Below are 22,368 nucleotides of genomic sequence, written 5' to 3'. Positions count from 1 at the left end.
TATAGAAAGAGAGGGGTCAGATCGTAGGGCTATGCATGGTGGCATATGCGGTAGCTAAAATTATGATGGACTACATTGTTCAAGCTTCCGCTGGCTGCTCAGTCTTCCGAGCATTTGCTCTCCGGCGAAGTCTTCCTGCGGCATCATGCTCTGCATCCCACGCCTCAAGTTCGCTATTGGGCACTTTGACCAGTTTGTGGGATACCTCGCCTGCAGGCCCAATGATGATCGTCTGGCGGAACTCATACTTGCCGAAATGGGGGAGAACCTTGACGTATATAATGTAGTAGACACCACACACGCCAATGCTATCGGTATATGTTAGCGTGATGCACACGCGGAATGGGGAATAAAGCGCGAGGGTACGAACAGAGAAATGCCCACTACGAGGTACGTTCCATACCAGAAGCTCACGTCGCCTCCAGTCGCACCTTCGGTAGGCGGATACCAGGGTGCAACGAGTAGATAAAGGTTGGCCAGGATCGCAAAGTAGACAACAATATCCCAGGCATGCCACTCGGTTCGGGGTATGTCCAACTTCTTCCGGTGTCTCCGGGTGAACAGAAGTCCAATCGCAAGAAGGAAGTTAAACATGCTCTGAGGATATACTCCTAGATCAACAACTACAAGAGATTGTTAGTGTTTTGGCGCTGGAAGCTGTGCGATATACGTACCAAAGTTGAACGCGTCACCAGCTGGAGGAGCCATTATCATGATGGTGGTCAAGGCCCATTTCAGGGAGTATGGGCCCAAGGGAGTCCCGAAGGGACGAGTCGAAGTCCAAAACCTAGTAAACGGGAGAACACCTTGTCTACACGCTTATGTTAGTCGGCTACCGAAGGCCTGGCTGCCCAACCAAGTACGTACCGGCCACACTCCCGGAGCATTCGGGATTGCCCAATGAGGACGACGAGCAGGTTTCCAAAGGCACTGACACAGATGAGGAAATTTAGTGCACGGGCTGCGCCGCCAGATCCAAAGGTCTTTTGGAAGAAAATGCTAGCGACTCCGAGGTCTGAATTTATGATCTCATCTTTGCTCGCCGCAGCGAAATAGGCTATATTGGCGAGCATGTAGAGAATACCCGTAGCAATAAGTGATAAAGGGGCGCTCCACCTGAGCGTCTTTATGGGGTTCTTGACCTCGTTGACTAGGTTGAAGGCGTTTTCGTATCCAGTGTAGGAAAACATCACATTGATAAGCGCGCTGGTCGCTCCATACACCGATGCGGTGGAAGTTCCATCAAAGGCATTTCGGAAATTCAGCGTAGGATCTGGGATAGACGATACATTGCCGCCGAGAACGACGAGCCCGGAAATCGCGATACTGAATCTGTCAGAAGTGCGCCACGACTATAGGGTAAGCTTGTCGCAGCACCCACAAGATCAGGGTAATTAGTTTGATCCAACCGATGAGGTTGGAAAGCTGGTAAGACCATTTGGTCGTGAAGGAGACGGCTATGATCCATCGTCAGCGTGTAAAGCAATCGGCATAGCTCTTGACGCCAACCTAATACTGCCACGGTGTATGACGCAATCGCAACTCCCTTGGATTGCCAGTCGGTTGGTTCCGATTCACCCAGCCTGAACAGATAGTTGGCCAAGACTGGACGAGTCATATTAGCATAGATTTGCGTGGCAGAAACGGCAACGTACCGATTGCATTGCTACTGCTAAACGAGAAGACCACGGTTTGGACAGCGAACACAGTGGGAAAGAAGTATCTTGGGCGAGGATACGCCTGCTCCAAGTAGACAGCTTCCGATCCAGACCGACTCGGGAAGTACGAGGCGAATTCGAGGTATACGGAGAGCATGCTCGCTGCGACAGCAAACCCTATCACCCAATAGAACAGACTGAGGCCGATGGAGCCAGTTCCGCTCAGAATGCCGGAAGCTAAACAGAAAGATCAATTGCCACCTTCTCAACCATTGTCTACGATGGAACAGGATGTTACGCACGTGTAGAAAATATCCCAGTTCCAACCATCTTGCTCACGTTGAAGAAGATCAAGGTGATATGCCCAGCATTGTAGCCGAGCGGGGAGACCTTCTCGATCGGCGCTCCAGAGGCCTCCTGGTAAGTTGGTACAGAGGAGTTCTGACCGGCCTCTGCAGTGAACTTCAGGCTACCACCCTCAAGGATGGTCTCGTCAGAGTCGGACGACACATCTTGTGGGGTCGTAGTCTCGGCTGCTGGTGATTTCCAGAAGCTCAAGCTCATCCTGGTAGGAAGACGGTGTGTTCGCGGATTTCAGAGTTTGTTGGACAGATGGCTGCTCTCAAACATCCCTGAGGGATCGTCTTATATCCATCCGAACACAGGCTGGGTTCTCATCGCCATGCGTAATGGCGTAATCCACGCCGCCTCTCCTGGCAGGTGCCACCAGCATGAGCAAGAAGCAGAGATAACATCTTCTCCACCGACTCAAGAAACACCGTTACATTGGCCAAGTCTTTTGTCTGGGTTTATATTTCTTGGGTGACGGTTGTTGGACAAGGCCTGACAGAGGTGGTCAATGAGGGGAAGTGATTGCACAAGATCAGCATTTATGGCGCACCATATCACCATCAATCTTTCCTCTCTGTGCAGCCAACCACGGCGGAAGGAATCGAATCCGTGGCAGCATCTTCTTCCCCGGACCATGTGCAGGATTCACCGAACCTTCGAAGCTGGATCTGGCCGGGAGTTTGGAAGAGGAGATGTGATATTCGAGCTCGTATGTGGCTTGCTATTTTCAAGGCTCTCGCAACTGACAGGTTGAGGGTCCAGCAGCTTTGTTTCGCAGCATTTTTCTCGCGAAATCCTTGCGAATCATGACCTCAATGGGAAGACGGCGTATCGCCTGGTTGGTGGTGCAATGGAACCGAAGATGAGGTCTTTGAAGCTGTCGTGATTTGATTACTTGAAGGTGAAGCTCACGCAAAGTTAGCCAGCCTCCGCTCGCCCAACACGAGTTCTACAATAATACTTGACTCGCCACTGGTCTTCACGAAATTGCTCTATTCGCGCAGTCAGCGCAAAGAAACAATCTATAAAATTTGTATTCCCCCATAACACCCCTGCAATTAAGTTTTGCTTTTCAAAGTAACCCATAGATGGAGGAGAAAAGAATTGTATCCGCAAAGAAACCTGTCCAAACCAGAAGTAAAACCGAACCCATAAAAAAACGTGAGACAAAATCATCCTTGACTCTCCTCCTTCGGCTCTTTGGCATCCAGGTCCATCGGCGTCGCCGAATTCTCGGCTGAAGGGACTGCGGCTCGTTCTCGCGAGATATCTCTGATCTGACTTTCCCGATCGCTCGGGTGGGGGGTCTCCTTTTCCGCTCCAGACACATTCCCCTGTTGAATCCTGAAGGTCGATGTCATCTCCTCTTGTGACGGGGCCGGTGCCAGCCGAGGCCACGTAGATGAGGTCGCTGCCGGTCCAGAGGGTTCAGGTGTGGTACCCCCAGGCCCCTCATCGTCGTCGAGATTAAGGTTTGATTTGCGAGATCGCTTCACGCGGAGGGGACGTTCTTGTGGCTGGATCATGCAACAGAACAATCAGCCGACAGTCAACAAAGAGAAAAGTCAGTCGACTTCGACTTTCGCGGAACTCACTGTGGGAGGCTGTTCGTCTGAGCTCCCCTCCGTCTCATCCTCATAGTATCCGGGTCCCGACCCGTTTCTCGTCGCAGCGATACCGTTTAAGCCTGCGGCATTGGACATCATCGCAGTGGCACGGGCGCGTAGCTCGGGGTTCACGCCTGCTTGAGCTTCCTCGGTCATTCCTGTGACGGTTGCGAGGCGTTCGAGGAGGATGCAAGACTCTAGACGCATCTTCTGGATATACTGCCAGCCGCGCCGATTGCGGACGCGCATGAGTTCATTTTCGGCTTCGATTTCGCTGAGGCGTTTCTTGAGCGCGATGCATTTGCGTTTGTACGCAATTTCGATGCTCGGCGGGTTCGTGGAAGTTTGGGATGTTGGTACTCTTGACTCCATTGTGTTGCTCTGGGGCGGAGTCGCTGGGGGTGTCGGAACTATAGATTTACCGGTAAATAGATGGATAAATTCCTCGTCGATTGAAGAAGATGATCAAGAACCGGAAGCTGGAGAGGTCCCAAAGGAAGCAAGTTCCTGAGCTGGGGGATCGCCAAGGGCGTGAAGGCGGTCAGCTTGGCATCTCCAATCTCCAGCTCTGGCTCTAGTCAACTCCCAACTACTCAGACTACTGCATTTCGAAGATCTCAAATTTCATTACTAAGATCTGTCTATATTGTGCCATCGAGATCAATGGCCGGTCGTCGGAAGCCCAAGGAACACCTTGAAGGAGTCATAACTGTCTCCATTAGCACCACGCCTGCTTCATGATCAGCGAACAGCACTTACATCAACCACTGAAATCCAGTCAACGTCCCAAGCATCACAATCCTCACAGGCAGTCCATTCCACAGCCCCGAGAATCCGATATTCCCATAGATCCGCGAAACAGCCTTCGTCGCAGATTCACCCGCTGCGCTGGTCAGCACACCTACCTCAACCAAGTTTGAAGGAGGAATCAACTCACCCTGCCGATCAGCATTCAACTTCGACACCAATACATCAGCCGGATGGCTAACAATCGCACAGAAAATACCCGCGATATACCCACCCAAGAAGCTAACGCCCGTCTGCTGAAGCCCATTATAGCTCTCCTTCGGCTTCCCCAGCGTTCTATAGATAAGACTAACGGTCTCCTCGAACGTCGCGAACTTCGTCATCGTATACGGGATCTGCCTCGCCCACAGCGGATACAACCCTTTATACAACCCCGACACGCCCTCCTTCGCAACAATCTTATCCCATCCTTCGCGCAAGGTATGCGCGAAAGGCGGCAACGTTGTCTGCATGCGGACCTTGATCGCTTCCATCGGGCAGAGGGCGATGTCGGCGAAAAATTCAGCGGAGGCGCTCGCGCCAAGGAACACCACGGTGCGGTTCATATTGGGAAATAGGTGGTCGCCATATAGGTATTTAAAGTATTCGTAGAAGCCGTATTTCCCGGCTCCCTGGAGAGAGTACCCGACGAAGGTCGGAGACCAGCCGAAGAAAATGCCGCGGACGCCCTCCTTGGAGATGATAGAGCGCCACGCGGATAGGTTGGAAGTGTAGATCTTGGGGTCGACTTGTCGACGGCACTTGACGAGGTCGAGGGGTGTTACTGAGGTGTGTGTAGGGCCGCAGGCTTCAAACGTAACATGTGAGCGAAATAGCGAGGTAAGGCAGGGCATAGCATTGGAAACGCACCAATAATCCCACCCACCGTACAGGCCCCGAAATACTTGAGCGAGTTGGGCTCGATCTTTCCGAGCGGGTATCTTTTCTCTTGCAATGCCATCTTGCAAAGCGTCTACTACTCGTCGTAGCGGTCAAAGGAGCAAAAAAAAAGAAAGAATCGGTCTATGGATATCAAGAATCCGGCTCTACGAAGTAAAAGCGAAGGCAGAAGATAATGAAACGATCACACTGCTAATTAAAAGAAAAACCAAGATCGATCAGCACACAGATATATGTCGTCAGCGCTGCGCTGCAACCGCCTCCGTAGCGTCGTATCTATCCGGTGCCGAAACACCCTGCCTGTTGCTTATGCGTTCATAACTTTGAAGGTTGCTGCTTTCCCCCCTTTCCCCTCCCGCCAGCTCCAGAACGTGTCTCGCGTGCCGATTCCCGATCTTGCCTGTTCTCCTTAGCGCGAAGCTAAGGCTCGCTCTTATCTGTTCATAAATCTTGCGCCTTTATGCTTATGCTGCTCCGAGTGGGATGTGGGACCTGGAATGACGTCATGCACCCAGTTTCGCCAGGGCCCGATAGAGAGGTAATTGTGTACTTTACATTGAGAAGAGTACGAGTCGATAGAGAGATAGATACGTACGACAATAATTGGACACAGATAAACACCCAGAACGCCAATTGCGCATGCCCCATATCCCATCCAAAACCCAGCCAGGGCGAAACGAATCCAAACCATCCAGCCCAAACCTGTGCTCCATAATGTGAAACGTGAAAGTATCAATCCAAGCGCCCAATTCCATTCCCCGCATTCGTAGCTAACGGGTCCATTATACTAATCTGAGAATTCCTCTGATTCGAGGCGTTCTCCGCCAGGATAAGTGCGAGCTTGATGCCCAAGACGGACCCGATTCTCCCCAGACAATTCCGGATCTGATCCTCCTGAGATGGCGTGGCGAGGCCACTGGAAAGGATATACCATAGTGGCCAGATCATACTGTACACTGAAAACGCTCGCGCGCGGGGTTTAGCTTCCGAAGACGAGGAGGAAAAAGATGACGGCGCAGTCGTGGGATTGCCCATGATATCGACATCGCCAACACAAAATGGTATGCTGCGGCAAATATCCGCTATCATCTTCATGATATTGGCTGGTGTTGGACTTCCGGGTTCGTCCAGTGGTTCAAATCTTCCTGTAGCGGCCGCAAGTGTTCGACGAAGTTCAGCCGTGATGACGTGGGTGACTATGTGGACAGCGCGGTAGTAGGTCCAGACTGAGGCTATAGAAAGGTGGTGGTAAGTAATTAGGGGTTCTTTTGCGGTAGATTTGTCGGCGTAGATGACGAGGGGTAACCAGCGTTCAGGGAGGTCTTGTGTCCACGATGTAAGTTCGAGGTCTATTTGTCGGCACGTTAGAAGGAGGACAGTTAGCTGGGATATTGTGTCTGTGTTGAGTAAGGTGGAGGTTGCGGCTTGGAGTGAGGACGTTGCGAGAAACAGTTGGCTGAGTTTGGATGCTATCAGGATAAGCCGTGCGACAGGGTCTTCGCCGTTTAGGCTCTCAACTATCCAGTCGGTGTCGTAGCGAGGTTTTTCTCGGAGGGCTAATATTTCCACGTGCTAGGCTTGTTAGCATTCCGTAGAGTCGATGGTAGGTGGAGGTAAACCCACTGTATGCGTATACGCAAAATGAAATAAATCTCTCCCCTGTGCATTCCCTAACTGTCCCTCCCCCCGCAGCTTCATCAACAGCTCGAAACCTGCTGCATGGGAACTCGCAAGCCCATTCCGCTCCCCAGCTATATCCTCGAATAGCGCAAGCAAGACCATAGTAGCCAGCGTCTCGTCCTTGACAGCTTGAGTCTGCGTCGCCAACGCTTCCCTTAATCCTCGCAATGCGCTTCCATAGTACTCTCTAGCACGCAAAGCAAGCGGCGGCGCATTAATATGACTGCTCAGCGTCATTAACGCCGTCGCATCAACCGCAAGACGCAGAGTGGTTTTCGTCGGATTATGGGGCCTTTTATCGCGACAGACAGCATATAGAGACGGCAAAAATGATAAGTAACTTATAGCCTCGTCATCGCCTTCACCTGAGGTATACTGGTCGAAGAAATAGCACGCGGCGCGCTCTTCCCAGGTAGAGTCAGCTATCGGAGAGACGCTTGGTGATGGGATGATCGAATCCCGCCGACCCCCACTCTGACTACCGTGAGGTAAAGCGCCGGACTTTTTAACAAGCTGTTCGACTTTGGAGGTCTCATTTCTGAATATTGATTCGAGCCTGTATCCAGGGCAAGGGCGTCCATAGATACGGCAGTTGCCGCACTCGGGAAGCGCTTCGTCGCACTGTGTGCCCCCTTAGCTTTGCTTTCTCGCGAAATATTAAGGGGAGGCAAAATAGAAGGCCAATAGGATTTTTTCCGGATGGAAAGGTGCATAAAAATGCGCGAGAGATCTTGTCCTACCTTGATCTTGCGCTTGCGGCACAGATAACAACCCCGACTGCGGCCACAGTATACCATGTTCGCTCGATGAATTTGAGGGTAGGATTGAACGAACTCCGGCTTGGAGCTTCAAATATTACACACAGAGCCTGGGGGGGTCGTTTAAGGTTGTCCGAAAGATTGGGGGTTTCAATCACTCCCAGGAAACAGGCGTCCGAGTACCAGAGCTGACCAGTCGGCAATCGGACATGATGGATCTCGACGCCAGGCAGATGACGGGTCCGGCCTGTAGGAGTGCGGCTGAAGCAGACAGCAAGGGAATCTTTCACGCACGATCGCGGCAGCTTTCATTCAGGCTTCGGCGAGAGATGAACGTCGTCCTTACCCCAGAGTATTCTTGTTGTTTTCGACACTCCGCAATTTAGGACTTGAGCGGAGAACCTTAGCGCCGCTAGCATTAGTTTTACCAAAGTAGGCAGGATCTCGAGTCAGCTGACAAACTGGGTCAAGCACAAGGGCTGATGACGCGACGAGGTGCTTTTGGAATACTGGTCTGAAGAAGAGAGGCAGCTTTCAGAATTGATGTAATTATAAACTTTTCGTTATCAAATAGCCGCCTCCTGAGGCGCCGCCCTGTCTTAGCCTAGACTCAAATAATAACAATCATTCTCTCGTCATATTCCAGCTGGTATCAAGCCAGTGTGACCGCCAATCCCTATATTGTAACTCCGCGCAGTGTTCATGGAACAAAAAAGATCGCAATAGAGACCAGAACACCCAGAATGCAAATGCTAACCAGTGGAGATGGGGCCGAATGCCCTGATCCGTAGAAGCAGGAAACCGAGGTAACAACGCTCAAGTCGCAAAGCAGGAAGGAGCTATATGGTCGTGATATCAAAACGTCCAACGTTTATAGAGGAGCATCCACCATGGGTTGGTCAACACCAGTCATTTGTGTAACATCCGGGGACAAGAGTCGGCGTGGCGTGCCGTTGTCTGTTGCTGGGGCCGGTTCAGAAATGCTCGACGAGGTGTCAAACGCCGCACCATCATGTTCAGATTCCTCCGGAGGTGGTGAGAAGCTCCAGACCTGAGATGCGAGAGTTAGAGATAGACAAATCAATGCCCGGCAAGGACAGCACACTCACCTCCATAACAGTCCGACCATTCCTGCTAGCCATTATGACTGCCTTTTCCTCCTCGAACGTAACTCTCCAAACTGTCTCCGAAGGGGTTGAAAGCTCTCGAAGGAGTTGTCCAGTCTGAAGGCTCCAAACTTTGACGCGACCATCACTGCCACCACTGACAATCCGGCTATTATCAAATTGGAGGCTGGTTACACTATTGTCATGAGCCGCCAGGCGGTGGATAGGAGCCATTCGTTTCAAAGACCAGACACGAACAGATCCATCTGAACCACCCGTGACCAGAGTGTCACCACTCATCTGCAGTTGCCCCACCAAGGACGTATGTCCCTGGAGAATAGCATGGCACTGCCCAGTGCTCGGATCCCAGATTCGGACGCTCGTATCAAGACTGCCAGTAGCAATCCGGTTGCCGTCAAAGGCTATCGCGTAAATCTGGCTGAAATGCCCTGAGAGCGCTCGCACAAACCGACCTTCCGAGATATTCCAGATACGTGCCGTGGTATCATAGCTTCCCGAGACAACAGTATCCCCATGGACGGCGAGACATCTGACACTGGCCTGGTGGCCGACTAAAACCGAACGACAAGTGCCGGTTCTCAGATCCCAAACCCGGAGCGTAGTATCCCTGGAGCCGGAGATAGCGGTGTCTTTATTCGACATTTTCAGGCAGCGCACGGTTGACGTGTGGCCGCGTAACAGGTACAAGCATTCCCTATGAAAGCCGTGTTAGTTTTGAGTCAAAATCGGGGGTGGAGTTCACTCACCCAGTAGCCATGTTCCATACCCTCACTTCCCGATCACAGCCACCGCTAACGAGCATGTCATCCCAGGGAACCATGGCCCATACCCCCATCCCATGTCCCTGCAGTGTCTTCTGATTCTCTCCGTTCGTATCGTACACATGGATTTTGGCGTTATCCAGCGAAGCCACAATGTACTTGGGAGTCAAATGTAAGCTCGTCACAACGCCCTGGTCGGGCGAGATGTGTCGCTGGGTGCACCTGCCGCCTTTACTCCAGGCAGACTCAATCATGTATTTTTGTTTGAAATGATACTTATAAGAGAGAAAGCGGCTTTTTCGCTTCCTCGGTTGGAGAGCCGATGGACTCATCCAATCCCCAGACAAGGATCGAGGAAAGTCCGCAAAGCCATCACGAGACCGGGCCGTAGCACTGTATCTCCTTTGCAACCCGCTAAGGGAATGCGTACGATTGTTGTGAATGGGTTCGATGAAATCCTGATCCTCCTCCGCTCGCCGTTGCTGGGTGTACGCATGTTTTTCGCAAAGATTTTTCCATGTAATATCATCATTCAAAAGCTCATGCCACCGCCTTGAAACTTGCGACGCTCTCGCTAAGGTTTTTGGGTCGTCAACAAAGGAGAGAACCTTCATGAATTAGAACACCAAGTCAGTGCTCGCCGTCCCAGAACCTTTGTAGATACTCATTAACTTACCCTCAACGATATTTCAGTCGGGAATTCAGAGAAAGGGTCTCTTCTCAGACGGGGTGTGACATAGCTCGAAACGAAGCTGAGCTGTTGACTGTTGCATTGGCTGAGGATAGCTTCCAAAAATTGCTGCTTCTTTGAGCCAGACAAAGACCCAAATCGGATCCTCGCGTTTAATAGTAGTTCATCCTCCTCTTCGGGCCATCGCCAGGCCGCTGGACGTTGGTGGGGAGTAGGACTCGGAGCCGGGGTGGGCGGAGACGCAGGCGCCGATGGGAGAAGGCATGAGGGATGAGGGGTGGCAGGTTTATTGGAGGAGGGTATAGACTTCGAATGTGAGCCCATTCCGCCTATCACCGGAGAATCCGATGGCCGACTAATGCCCATAGAATGCCGCGCGACGGATCGAGAGTAGTGTCATCCGGCGGAGAAGATCCGCAAGCTTCACGGTGAATGCTGCAATAGCCGGCTCCTTGGAGAATCGGCACGGTTCATAGATTTGGAAAACGAAAGGCTAATAATGAAAGGATACAAGACTAGAGAGCGAACGAGCGCGCCAGTCAAAGAAGAGAGAGGACCAACAGCTCGGCTGGTGGCGAGAGGACCGCACGTGTGGGAGTAACTCAGCTGGGGAGGGACAGCCGGAGGTGGAATAGGGGGGAGGAAAGACCGACGATAGGCAAAAGAGGAGGAAAAGGAGGAACGAGAGAAAACAGAAAGTCAGAGAACAGAACGGGAAGAGGGAAGAGAAGAAGCAAAAGCGCCGAGGCAGGAAGGAAGAAGGAACTCTGGGGAGTCGCAGGTGAAGCCCATGAGGAACTGTCGACGCAGGAAGAAGCGCAGGCCTGCTTTCGAAAGTCTCGATCAAGCGCTGCAACTTCCAAGTCAGGTGCGGTTGTCGAACGTTTGGGCTGAGGTGGAGACCTCGTGCCTCTCCACGGTGCTGATTCGCCGCTGCTGCCGATCCGCCGTCTCGGTGCGGGATCCATTCACCTCATCCATGGATGGATGGATGCTGCTCCAACTGTGAAATCTCCATGCCAACTTCAACGAAAGAGTCTTCATCCCTCGTACCTCCATAACTTCTCCAAACTGTCACCCGGGCATTCAACCCGGTTGCCTAGAGAAAGACAGGTATCAGCCTCTCAACCGACGGTGGGACACCAATCTCCACACGTCGATCCTCAGAGTACGAGACTCAAACTTACCAAATGAATTCATAGACCAACCAGTCTGACCACTTCGAGGACTCCGAAACACTCATGGATAAGTCCGGACTTATACTCTTGTACATCGGTGTGTTGCTTCTCAATAGGACCAGGAGCTCCACCAAGTATCCCTCTGTTTATACCGTGGTTGAGACTGTCTTGGCATTCCGCGTGCAGCAATTAACTTATCAAGGGCCACGGATCCTAATTCCGCTATTAGAAAGTTTCAAAAGAAATCAGGATCTCCTTGTATAAATGTATACCGGCAAATCCCCAAAGGTAGAACCTATAGTGAAGATGGATACCTCCGTAAGATGCCGGGGCGGCCGAGGAAGCATTGGCACCAAGCCCCTCGGTATACTCAACGCAATACACCACCCAAGAGCCTCGAGCGAAAGTTCAATTCATATAACAGTGGTAGCATCAGTAATGAGCGTGCAGCAACCAAATATCTTCTCAGATTCCTGCCGGGAGAAAGGAGCATATACTCGAAGGGTGCTTCATATATGCTCCAGCTTCCGGCAGTGATCGCTAGCAACAGGCCCGGCTTGACTCCCGAGAAGGGACGCCTATCAATTTTCTCACATGTAGACCTCTAATTGCTCTCCGAAGATCAGCAAAGAGCGAGTAACGCACCATATCGATTCCGAGGCCAGCCCGAAGTCATGGATACTAAGCCCTGTATAACAGAATCATCCAGTCAGGGCACAACTTCCCAGATCGTCGTGTACCAACTTTGAAGAGCTTTCTAGTTTACCTATTCCGGTCATCGTCCGATCATCTTTGCATCTACGACTCTCTTTATAAGCACTAAAATCATTAGTAAGGTCTTTGTCCGAGTCAAGCTTTGGTGTAATCAAGTCTTTGTCGAATACCCCAGGGTAGTGACGGCCGTGCTTCCATGCAGGGCTTAATACATGGATAATTGATAGAGGGAGAGAATTACTCAATAAGCCTCAATAGAGGCTCAATAGGGCCTCAATAACCCTAGTTTTGGCCATGTGCAGGCTATGGTAAAGGGCGGTCTTCAGACGAGTGTAGAAAGCGGACTTGGATAGTTTCATGTCTCTTTGAATGTGCTGCGCGGTAGTGTTAATGACTTGAGGAAATGTCGGGGTATCGGCGGATAGAGAAGGCATAAATAAAGGGTACGTCGACCATGGAACGACTCGAATCCTTCCACTATCTATCTATTGACATTGAGAAGTAACTTTGACACCGACAAATACCCAAGTTCTATCGTGAAGCAACGCAACTCGGCGCCATGAAGTTCACCACTGTTCTTGCCCTCTTCCCCCTTCTCTCCACCCTAGCCTTCGGCTCCCCCATCGAAGACCATTCCATCATCACAGACTACCCTCTCGAAGGCTACAGCATCACCGAGCCAGAATGGGAACTCGAAGTCTACCCCAACAGCAATGAGACCATCATCGCGCGCGGCACAATCGAACAAGCGCACGACGAAGCCCGCAAGGTAAACCCAAATTGGGACGCCGAGGTACTCGAGCCAGCATTGGAAATAGCAAAGCGCTCCCTGGAATCCGAATCCCCCTCGGAGTTCGCCAAGCGTGCTTCAAATGACTTCAACCTTGCAGCACTCGACTGTGGTGGCCGGTGGGAGGAGGTTACCTGGCATGACGCTTTGAGGAGGACTCTTTACCTACATACCGTGAAGGGCACGCCGAAAAACGGACCTGGTCCTGCCAATTGCGGGCGGGTTAGTTGTGCCTACGATGTTGCTATTTGGTGGTGCAACGACGAGCCTTATACGAAGTGGCTGGACAGCTTCCATGTCATTGCGGATGGTGCCATGGTTGTTAATAATGGATGCATGAAGAGAAATTTTGGCGAGGCCGACACGACGAGCGGACAAGCGTTCCATAAAGCCAATTGGAACGTGATTGTGCGGAAGGATAGCTGTTAGGCGAATGTGATGGCCTGCCATTTGTTGACCAAATGGCCAAAGCCGTTCTTCATGATAGCGTGCCTTCTCCAGCCAACTTACAATAAGAACTCGATCGATTGTTGAGAGGTCCAGCCACGCGGATAGTATCCAATGTTACATCAAGAATTTTCTTGCCCCAACAGTGCGAGATATATAAAGTCCCGTTACGTACAACTGCACGACCCCCGGACGTAATCCCACTGGCACTACTGACAAACTCGGAAATTCTCTATTCATTAGACAGACACAATCACAACGGTCCCAAGCGTATCCAATCTATGATGCTTGAATAATAGCGGTGAAAATTGAATCATACCAAGTAGAAAGCGCAAATTCAGTGGGCATGTCCGATCTGGAGAAAAAGCGGTAATATCATGCCAATAACTGACGCAACAAGGTCTCTCATCGATTTGTTTGATTTTAGTGATAACTCTCGCGAGTCGTATCCGTTTACCGGGAGATCATGAGACGACGAATTGGCGGAATTCTCCTGCATGGTGTGCATAGCCACGTACCTTCAACATCGTGTCAGTCCCTGTAATATCTGAATAAGAGGCTGTCGACGAAGCTTACAAGAATGTGCCAGCGGAAAAGAGCAAAAGGAGACCTGTGCGCCAATGCGCGCTCGTTTCATCGGTGGACCCGGATCCGAGCAGGTGGACGAAAAAGAAAGTCATTAGGGCGCCCACAGGGGCAGCCAGGCTGAAAATAAAAAGATGAGTTCTGGCAGCACGAGTAGATAGGCCCTGCCTTAGCAGAATTGATGTCAGGCCGAAAGAAGCCGGAGCCTTGTGAACCATGATTGCTAGAAATATGATGAAACTTAGCCCGGTGTCGGACGTCGATGCTCCAAGAGCAATCCCATCAGCTGCTGCGTGGATCACCAGGCCGGTAGTTGTCGCGAAACTATGGCCGCTTCGGGGGCTGTTAGCAGCATCCAGAAGCCCGCCATCCAGTGCGGGCGATGAGTCCCCGCGAAGCCCAGAGCCCAGGTTGTCAAGTGAGATATGGTAAGGAGGCTTTTGTTGCTTGGCGGGGGACGCGAACTCGGGAATCTTATCAATCAAGTACATCAGGATAAAGCCACCGATGAGCGCAATGCCAATCCAGGCATGCGGAGAACTTTCTTCGCTCTGCTCATGCTTTGATTTGTCATCCGAAGTGTCCTTCGCCTCCTGCTCCGAGATCGAATCCCTTGCAACGTAGATTGTAGTGGTCTCAGCCGAGGACAAGTCGCGTGGCCCGGCCGATAGTTCGGTGTCTGTGCTCAAATCCGGGAAGGTCGTTGCGATGGTGGGAATAGTTGATCGTTCACGCAAAGTTGGAAGAGCCAGAGAGCGGCTGTTGAGGCTTTTTCGTTCGTACGTGACGGCATCGTACAGAGTCTCAACTCCCTCAGGTATAATCACAATCAGAGATGTACCAACCAAAACTCCCATGCCCAGGGAGGATACCAGCCGCAATCGTGAGGGAGAAAGTTTGAATGCCAATGGCAACGAACCCACGACGAAGGATCTATAAGCCCCCAAGGATAGCTGTTAGCTAAGATACAGCGCATTAAAGTGTCCCAAGATGTCAATAACTCACGTAATTGCCATCACAGTGCTCAATGCGAGCAGCGTGAGAAGTCCCTCCATGGTCGGTCGGTAACGCAGAGCTTCGTTCCCGCTCTAAATGACTTGGGCCATGGTGTCAATTACGCGGGGCTTCACCAGCAGTATGATCTGTGGACCGGAAACTATCCAAGCCCAAGCTCCGGTAGATAGTTAAATATCACAACGAGGGAATTGTGTTGGGAGAGCCCTGTCAAGTTTATCGGGGGAACGCAGCTTCACGGGCGGAGCTGGAAACGTGGCGCCGGAAGAAAACCCGCAGCGAGAGGAGGGCGTCTTCAAGGAACCGTCCCTCGCAATTCACGGCGCAAGTGGAGAAAGCTGGGCTCCTTGGTAGTGGGTTTCAGATGAATTGGTTTGCTGCAGAAGGATTGACGATCAAGAATTTCTCCGATAACGTTGCCAGCGCCTGGTTGCATCTTGGGCCAGCGTTACCTTGCGTTATTAATAGTCGTACGCGGCATTCCGACGATCTGACCGATGGCGTGGTTGCCGTTGATGCCTGATGACTTAGGCAACAAACTAGATAGCAACTATATAATTATTGGAAAGTTTTAGGTACCTTTTAAGAGTAATTAAAGAAATGATATGGGATAATCAATTCTGGGTGTAGGAAGGCGCTGCAAGCTCTTAGTAATACTTCTTACAAACGCCTGCACACCTTTTCCGACCATGAAATATTGCTTGCGGAATTGAGGACTATGTAGGAATGCTTTGGTCGTGCCATGGGTTGGAGCCTGGACACTAAGGCCTTAGATATAGCCCACGAACTCTGTCCGCCGAAAGGTTTCAGGAAGATCGCCATCCAGCAGCGACAGGCAGTGAAAGGCCCATATACTGCCTTTGCCCAGCTGAGCCGTAGACCCTGTGCCCAGGTGAGAAGTGGAATTTCACCACTACACACCCGACAAGCCTTTGATAGCTCAGTCTACATGATACAGCTGCCGACTGGGCATGACGGAATAACGCGGCGTCGGCGGGTTGACGAGATATCTTTGATGAGTGAAAACTTGCTATGCGAGGCGAGCAGTGAAGCTTTCGGCTTGGCAGAGGAGCGAAAGCTTGGCCCTCGTTTCTTGCAACTTGTCATCATTGCCCAGGATATTCTCGCTATTGTCCAACTTGCAATAGGAAGCCCGACGATCTCCCTGATTGGCCGCAAGAACGCCTACTGGGGATAGAGGCGCAAGGTCTGGAGGACGCCGAGCACAGCCCCGTACTTCGTTGCTTCTTAGCGGCCATGTTCATGTCAAGTCATCAACGAAGCCCCGCCGATCAGCTCTTTACATCGGCCGCGGTGATCGGTTTTGACGGCCAAAGTTTGCGTTTCAGGATCAAGATATTGAAACCCTTCCGTGCTCTCAAATTTAAGGTTAACCCCCTCGGGCGATCTTCTTTCTCGAGTGTAGCTAAAATACCGTGCAGTTTCACTTCTCGCTGAACAAGCCTTATCTGCATATCGGCAACTCGTCGGATGCTGACTCCCAGCGTGCCAATAGATGAAACCTTTCGCTACCTCCAGCGCCTCATATACACGCGAACTTTCTACAGCCAGTCAGATCTCCACTGTAAGCCGCGAGCGAATTCACCTTGAGATATTCAGGGAGGCCGACCTATGGATCCCATACCTGATGGAAAGACAGTCTCGACCTTCCTGGCTGAGTCAATGTTCAATCTATTCAGACGTTCTGTTGCTGCTTGAGCATATGGTAGCATAGGAGTCGAGCTTGAAATATATTCAACATAAGCTGAGAATGGGCTCCATTTATTGTCCATATGTCCGGGTCTGCGCTCTAATAAAGTCGCGCAGTCTTTCCTCCTTTTCCCGGGTTTGCTCTGGTGTCAAAGTCCCATATGCCTCGTTCGTCTGCTTGATCACTTTCTCTTTCCATTCTGTACCATGCTCTCCCTGCACATTGACGTTCCCGAGACCATTCCATACCTCTTGCATGGTACTTTGAAGTTTCTCCAAGAATGCCTTAATACCACCTTCACCCCCTCCTTGTTGATAACTCTCAAAGACACCATTCCCGGCCCATCTCGGTCCCAGACTGGCCATTAGGATAGTATCCAGATCCTTTGCTGTGACCACGTCTTCTTGTACCAGGAAGCAAGCTTCACGTAGTAACGCAAACGCGAGTCTATTCCCCACAAATCCCGGAATCTCCTTCCGGATAACCACGGGTCGGTGCCTAGATCCGGGAAGGGAGAAGTACTCGCGAGCGAACTCGACTCGCTCCGGAGATGTTTCGGGGGCTGGTACAATTTCGAGCAATGGCATGATATGCGGTGGATTGAATGGATGCACCACGAGTAGACGAGTTTTATCCTTCATGTCCTGCTGTTGCGCTGACGCTGCTATCCCGGACGTACTCGTCCAAAAATGCGCGGAGGCAGGCGCAGCGGACTCGACCTTCTTCCATATGGACTGCTTAAAGGCCAGATTCTCCGGGCCTTGTTCCTGGACGATCGTGGCAGACGCACATGCGGTCTCGAGTTCAGAGTGGATGCGAAGACGGCCAGATGAGATCAGTGAAGCCACTTTGGATGACGAGGAATCGGATCCCAGCTCCGGGTTGGGATCGGCTAGGAAATTTGGGAGAGTCTTCAAGAGGTATTGTTCGAAGTCCGGCCTTGTGTCAAATACGTGGACTATGGTGTTGTCCCGGGTGAGATGGAGAGCAGCCATGCTCATGCCGATGGTTCCCAATCCAATCAGTGTAATCCGTTGGGGGCTGCTTGGTGACATTGTGAAAAACCGTGTATTGGTGTTTATTCTTGGAGACAGTTTCGGCTTCACTTCTTTCCATGCAGATGATTGTAAATTACGGCTTGCAGTCTGAAGCCAGAGAGAAGAGACCCCCGCAGATCGGACTTTTCCCCAGACCAAACCGATCTGGCCGAAACCGAGGCAGCACTTCAAACCGAAGTTTATACCGCACTTCATACCGCAAAGCTCCCTAATGAATTATATCCAGTCAGAAGGGTTTTGTATCGGGCAATTGAAGCTGATCATTCCCGGCGATATTTTCGAGAATTTGCATGGTATAAGGTTCTGCTCCAGGCCTGTTGATGGGAAGGCGAACTTTCGTCGACCTTGAGGTAACATTTCCTCCTACCCACTAAACTCAGATCTATATTGACTACTGCGGGCTTGCAATCTCGTCCTGGTCCATCTGGAGCTCCTGGACTTTCCTGCGCGATCCCAAGTCACAGGCCAAGCCATACCTCCATATGGCGCTAGTCCCAAAATGGTTATAACTGCTCCGCGCAACGCGACGCGCAGGAGCGAGATGAAGCAAGAGCTCATGAAAGATCTGTCTTTGTCTTCTCTCTCCGCCAACTCCCTGATCATCCCAGCGGACAGACTCCATCATGCCAGTTGAAAACGAATGTGAATATTCCATTCTTCCTCCTCCCTGATCGCGTTTAGAACTGACACAGTTATCTCTTTGCTCAGGGTCCTGCGACGCCAACGACGCCGTCCAAATCACCATCGTTCAGCCTGATCAGCAGAAACCGAAAACACTTTCCAGCTTCCACCCGCAATTCACATACCCAATCTTCGGAGATGAAGAGCGCATCTTTGGCTACAAGGGGTTGATTATCCGGCTACGTTTCGCCGCTCATGATCTTCGTCCACATGTCCACACCTCCTACGACGAGAAATTCAACGCCGTCGACGATGCCGCGCCCGTCGACATAAACAAGACATTGAGACGCTTTCTCCCTGAAGGTGCGGTTTTATCCTGAGTTGGTATTCGCAACCATGGCATGTTTTGAGCGGTCTAACACACACGGGTAAATTTAGAGGCCTTTGTAACGCTGCCTGAATTCGAGAGTGCTGTCCAAAAGGAAGACGTAAAGAACTTCGTGCCACCAGGAAAGTTGGTGCATAGCTATGCTATTCGCGGGAGGAATTATGAGATTTGGGCGGCGTCTCTCGCGGATCCCCAAGTCCAGCTGTTGCTGAACCGATTCCAGATTATGGTCTCGATGTACATCGAAGCCGGAATGCCTCTCACGACCGACGATCCTGAATGGACCCTGGAACGGTGGATGGTTTATTTTGTGTACGGCGCCATTTCCACATGTTATCGGAGATCATGGGCTGATGGAAAGCAGATACGAAAAGGTCGAGCCTCCGACTTCAACGGCCTCACAGTACTCAATCGTTGGATATGCGACCACCTATCGGTGGTGGTTCTACCAGAGTGATCATTCTGAGAAGCGTACCCCCAAAGATGGTCCCTTCCCTCTACCTGATCTTGTCCGTCCGGGGGAGCTCCCATCGCGGCTGCGAATCGCCCAGTTTTTGATCATCCCTCCTCACCAGGGCACGGGACATGGCATCAACCTCTACAATACTATTCACACCGCTTGTTTCAACGACCCGACGGTAGTCGAGCTAACTGTCGAAGATCCGAATGAATCATTTGACGTGCTTCGAGACACCGCCGATTATCACATCCTCCGCCCCGAATTTCTTAAACACAATCTAAATATCAACCCTGATCCCTGGAGCGATCCGTCCAAGAAAACCAGGCGCGTCCCTACTTCCGCTCTTCTCCCCACAAAGCTCCTCACCGAAATCCGCACAACCTACAAGATCGCCCCGACTCAATTTGCCCACATACAGGAAATGTTTCTCCTCGGCCAGATTCCTGTCAAGCATCGCCGAAAGGGAGGAGCAAATATGTCGCGACTCCTCATCAAGAAACACAGAGCTGACGACCCAGACGACCGTCGCTACTACTGGTGGCGCATGCTCACAAAGCAGCGACTCTACAAGCGCTCCAGGGATATGCTGATCCAGCTGAAGATGACCGAGCGCCACAGTGCCCTTGAAGAAACTGTCATTAATGTAGAGGAGGGTTATGAGCAGCTACTTGGTTTCTTCAATGAACGTGAGGAGCGTCTAAAGGCTCTACGGGAAGAAGACGAAGCGTCCGCCAGTAAAGATCAGCGCACAAAGCGGAAATTCGTCGTAGACGACGATGACGAGGAGGACGGGGATGAGACTGTGGCTTCAAAGCGGCCAAAGGCTTAACCGTTGATTGCATCAGTTGTGCTTGGAACCGTTACGCCCCCCCTTATCCGATCCAGGGCCCGTGGCGGTCGAGCGGTTACGCAATGTACTATTATCGAGGGCAGAGAATCTAAATCAAAATCTTGTCGTATCCTCATTTTGTTTCCGAGTCTACTCGTTCATTATACGTATATCTACCCAAAACCGGTACCATATCCACAGACAACGCTGGTACTGCAATTAACCTCATGGATGGTAACTAGGCGGTGGCGTTTCCGTGTGCAACGTATCCAGCGTCACAAAGGAAGGCGTATCTGTCTCTATATCCGAGTCTACACTCATCGTTGTCGTCCGGAGCGACATGACCGTCGACAGGCCCGCTGTCGATGATGCAGCTCTACTCCTTCCTCCACTTTTACTACTGTGTCTTCGTTTATCATAATCTACATCTGCGCCTGCATCTGCGTCTCCGGCATGGGGATGGAGTTGGCCGCTCTCCAGGTCAAGTCCTCTATCACGGTTCGGGATCTGGACTAGGCCACTCACATACTCGAGCGCTTGGCGGAAATTCCAAATTTCGGAGTCCATGATGTCCCTTACGGCCCCAGTTTCTGAGGCAGTGTGGGGTCCTTCTGAGCGGTTCCCGGGATGCAGGTGGAGCACATCCCCATACATGTTGTCTGCAGCTCTGGAGGACAAGTCGTGTAGGTGTGTATAGTTTGTTGAGGGCGCCGGTCCTGAAGAAAAGCCCCAAGTTTCCCACCGCCGTTTCCATCGTAGACGTCTCGCAGCAGATTTGTAAGCGCGGCGAGCTTGTCGTTCCTCGCGCCTTGCTGCCCTGTCGGCGCGGCGGCGTAGGCAGAAGACGCTATTGCGGCAGATGAGGAAGGTTAATATGGCGATGGTGGCGAGGAGGATGCCGGCTGCGATGAGCGTGAGTAGGTCAATGGGGAAATGGCTGGAAGTCGGGTTTAGGTGGTGGTGGAGGCTCGTCGTGTTGAAAGAGTGTCTGTACTGGGGTGAGTAGGACTCTACATGTGGGTTTTGAGCGCATAGTGACCCAGGGGATGAATATGGTAGTGGCCCAAAGCGGTATCGCATCTGGCGGATGAAATCGAGAATGAGGGAGAATGAATGCCTGAGTCTGCAGGCTAGGGTTGTACAGTCGCCCCGGTTTGTGGCGCTGTTTGGGCAGCCTCGCCGGAGCATCTCCCGAAGTCTGCACTCCTCCTGGTAGATTAGTTCGCGTAGCTCGTGAGCTTCGAACTGTAAATCTTGCAATCTGTTCCATACGGCTTTCAGGCTCTCGTCGGGCTGGTTCGTGGTATCTGGTTCGGGGCAGTCCACCAACTCTTCCCCGTCGTCCGTGCGGGAGGACTCACGAATGTTCCATGGGTGGTTGCAATGACTGACAATTTCGACTTTCCGATCTTCAAATATAACGACACTGAAGTTGATGTCCGTTCCAAGATCTACCTCCCCGACTTGTCTAACTTGAACTGTCAGGGACTCGGACGTGCACCCCTCTAGGCGATCGCAGGGGATTAGAGCGCAAACGCTTTCCCAGCTCGCAGATATGGCAGACTCAAAGTCTCCAGATAATGCGGTTATTGAGCCGGATCCACGCCCACAGTCTCCATCCAAGTCATCCACGAGATCGTCTCCATTGAGATAGATGCCTGTACCATCACAGACGGCACGGGCCTTACGGATTCTTAATTCGAGAGGCTGCCATAATCCTCTCAGCAAACAGCACACGCTATGGAAAAACAGGGTCTTACCAAGCTCGAATGTGCTGTGCCTTCACATTCCGAGCATCGAGATTCGAATCTCACGATGGTATACTTATTTGCTAGACAAAGTTAGGGTTATGAGCGACGAATACTCGAAGAAGGACTGACTCTCAGGGACACTGGCAATTGGGGTTCGCACTCCATTAGCTTGGAACGCGCCAGTCAAGAGACAGTTGAAAGGCACAGCGAGGAGGAGGTTCAGTGCTATCTTCGCCGAGGAGCGCATGCTGGGTGGGGTGGTAGAGCTACATATATGCGATCCGACCACGTGTTGCCCTAATAACTCGCTCCTTGTCCGAAGAGGAGAATATGACACCGGATCTTTTTAAGGAACGATTCCTCAGGAAATCCCAAATGACGTTGCTGATGATGACAGTTGAATCCGACTCTCTGGGGCTGAGTACAATAGTCGGAGTTCGGGGCACCTGTTTTTCCGACAACTTCAATTGTGGATCTCGCCCTCACTTGCTGCCGGCGAGAGA

General features: G+C 51.5%; 11 protein-coding genes across 11 annotated transcripts; 3 read left to right on the top strand and 8 right to left on the bottom strand.

The window, feature by feature from the left end:
* Nucleotides 1-79: 79 nt before the first annotated feature.
* Nucleotides 80-1,988, bottom strand: BJX67DRAFT_369275 (high affinity methionine permease; the record flags this gene model as incomplete). The annotated part of the gene is made up of 8 exons (XM_071030738.1): nt 80-308; nt 371-623; nt 675-811; nt 868-1,326; nt 1,382-1,457; nt 1,510-1,605; nt 1,656-1,895; nt 1,961-1,988. The coding sequence occupies 8 exons, from the start codon at nt 1,986-1,988 to the stop codon at nt 80-82; spliced, it is 1,518 nt and encodes a 505-aa protein (XP_070891695.1).
* Nucleotides 1,989-3,012: 1,024 nt separating this feature from the next.
* On the bottom strand, nt 3,013-4,126 carry BJX67DRAFT_340196 (uncharacterized protein). The gene is made up of 2 exons (XM_071027760.1): nt 3,605-4,126; nt 3,013-3,526 (listed from the first exon to the last, which is right to left on the bottom strand). Exons 1-2 carry the CDS (start codon nt 3,986-3,988, stop codon nt 3,182-3,184), a joined length of 729 nt encoding a protein of 242 aa, XP_070891694.1. The 5' UTR covers nt 3,989-4,126; the 3' UTR covers nt 3,013-3,181.
* A 1-nt stretch (nt 4,127) lies between these two features.
* On the bottom strand, nt 4,128-5,538 carry BJX67DRAFT_340189 (putative mitochondrial phosphate transporter Pic2). Its single transcript, XM_071027759.1, has 4 exons — nt 5,273-5,538; nt 4,554-5,210; nt 4,376-4,499; nt 4,128-4,325 (listed from the first exon to the last, which is right to left on the bottom strand). The coding sequence occupies exons 1-4, from the start codon at nt 5,361-5,363 to the stop codon at nt 4,277-4,279; spliced, it is 921 nt and encodes a 306-aa protein (XP_070891693.1). The 5' UTR covers nt 5,364-5,538; the 3' UTR covers nt 4,128-4,276.
* A 125-nt stretch (nt 5,539-5,663) lies between these two features.
* On the bottom strand, nt 5,664-8,117 carry BJX67DRAFT_340188 (putative C6 transcription factor). Its single transcript, XM_071027758.1, has 3 exons — nt 7,723-8,117; nt 6,926-7,603; nt 5,664-6,874 (listed from the first exon to the last, which is right to left on the bottom strand). Exons 1-3 carry the CDS (start codon nt 7,777-7,779, stop codon nt 6,035-6,037), a joined length of 1,575 nt encoding a protein of 524 aa, XP_070891692.1. The 5' UTR covers nt 7,780-8,117; the 3' UTR covers nt 5,664-6,034.
* Nucleotides 8,118-8,272: 155 nt separating this feature from the next.
* Nucleotides 8,273-11,161, bottom strand: BJX67DRAFT_340186 (F-box/WD repeat-containing protein). The gene is made up of 4 exons (XM_071027757.1): nt 10,305-11,161; nt 9,614-10,236; nt 8,850-9,561; nt 8,273-8,791 (listed from the first exon to the last, which is right to left on the bottom strand). The coding sequence occupies exons 1-4, from the start codon at nt 10,683-10,685 to the stop codon at nt 8,612-8,614; spliced, it is 1,896 nt and encodes a 631-aa protein (XP_070891691.1). The 5' UTR covers nt 10,686-11,161; the 3' UTR covers nt 8,273-8,611.
* Nucleotides 11,162-12,558: 1,397 nt separating this feature from the next.
* BJX67DRAFT_386932 (uncharacterized protein) lies at nt 12,559-13,725 on the top strand. Its single transcript, XM_071034152.1, has one exon. The coding sequence runs from the start codon at nt 12,771-12,773 to the stop codon at nt 13,428-13,430; it is 660 nt and encodes a 219-aa protein (XP_070891690.1). The 5' UTR covers nt 12,559-12,770; the 3' UTR covers nt 13,431-13,725.
* BJX67DRAFT_16601 (Mn(2+) transporter ATX2) lies at nt 13,608-15,249 on the bottom strand. The gene is made up of 3 exons (XM_071025005.1): nt 15,039-15,249; nt 14,025-14,966; nt 13,608-13,966 (listed from the first exon to the last, which is right to left on the bottom strand). Exons 1-3 carry the CDS (start codon nt 15,086-15,088, stop codon nt 13,786-13,788), a joined length of 1,173 nt encoding a protein of 390 aa, XP_070891689.1. The 5' UTR covers nt 15,089-15,249; the 3' UTR covers nt 13,608-13,785.
* A 403-nt stretch (nt 15,250-15,652) lies between these two features.
* Nucleotides 15,653-16,601, top strand: BJX67DRAFT_16593 (uncharacterized protein). Its single transcript, XM_071025002.1, has 2 exons — nt 15,653-16,436; nt 16,564-16,601. The coding sequence occupies exon 1, from the start codon at nt 15,790-15,792 to the stop codon at nt 16,243-16,245; it is 456 nt and encodes a 151-aa protein (XP_070891688.1). The 5' UTR covers nt 15,653-15,789; the 3' UTR covers nt 16,246-16,436; nt 16,564-16,601.
* On the bottom strand, nt 16,602-17,906 carry BJX67DRAFT_16590 (uncharacterized protein). Its single transcript, XM_071025001.1, has one exon. The coding sequence runs from the start codon at nt 17,811-17,813 to the stop codon at nt 16,830-16,832; it is 984 nt and encodes a 327-aa protein (XP_070891687.1). The 5' UTR covers nt 17,814-17,906; the 3' UTR covers nt 16,602-16,829.
* A 468-nt stretch (nt 17,907-18,374) lies between these two features.
* hat1 (histone acetyltransferase catalytic subunit HAT1) lies at nt 18,375-20,250 on the top strand. Its single transcript, XM_071027756.1, has 4 exons — nt 18,375-18,458; nt 18,525-18,800; nt 18,876-19,137; nt 19,190-20,250. Exons 1-4 carry the CDS (start codon nt 18,440-18,442, stop codon nt 20,112-20,114), a joined length of 1,482 nt encoding a protein of 493 aa, XP_070891686.1. The 5' UTR covers nt 18,375-18,439; the 3' UTR covers nt 20,115-20,250.
* Nucleotides 20,239-22,250, bottom strand: BJX67DRAFT_340176 (uncharacterized protein). Its single transcript, XM_071027755.1, has 3 exons — nt 21,995-22,250; nt 21,875-21,945; nt 20,239-21,821 (listed from the first exon to the last, which is right to left on the bottom strand). Exons 1-3 carry the CDS (start codon nt 22,110-22,112, stop codon nt 20,340-20,342), a joined length of 1,671 nt encoding a protein of 556 aa, XP_070891685.1. The 5' UTR covers nt 22,113-22,250; the 3' UTR covers nt 20,239-20,339.
* Nucleotides 22,251-22,368: the final 118 nt, after the last annotated feature.

Source organism: Aspergillus lucknowensis, assembly GCF_044049455.1.
Source record: "Aspergillus lucknowensis strain CBS 449.75 chromosome Unknown BJX67scaffold_1, whole genome shotgun sequence".
Lineage (NCBI taxonomy): Eukaryota > Fungi > Ascomycota > Eurotiomycetes > Eurotiales > Aspergillaceae > Aspergillus > Aspergillus lucknowensis.
Note: the sequence above shows the minus strand (reverse complement) of the source record. Positions and strands in the feature narration are given on the sequence as shown.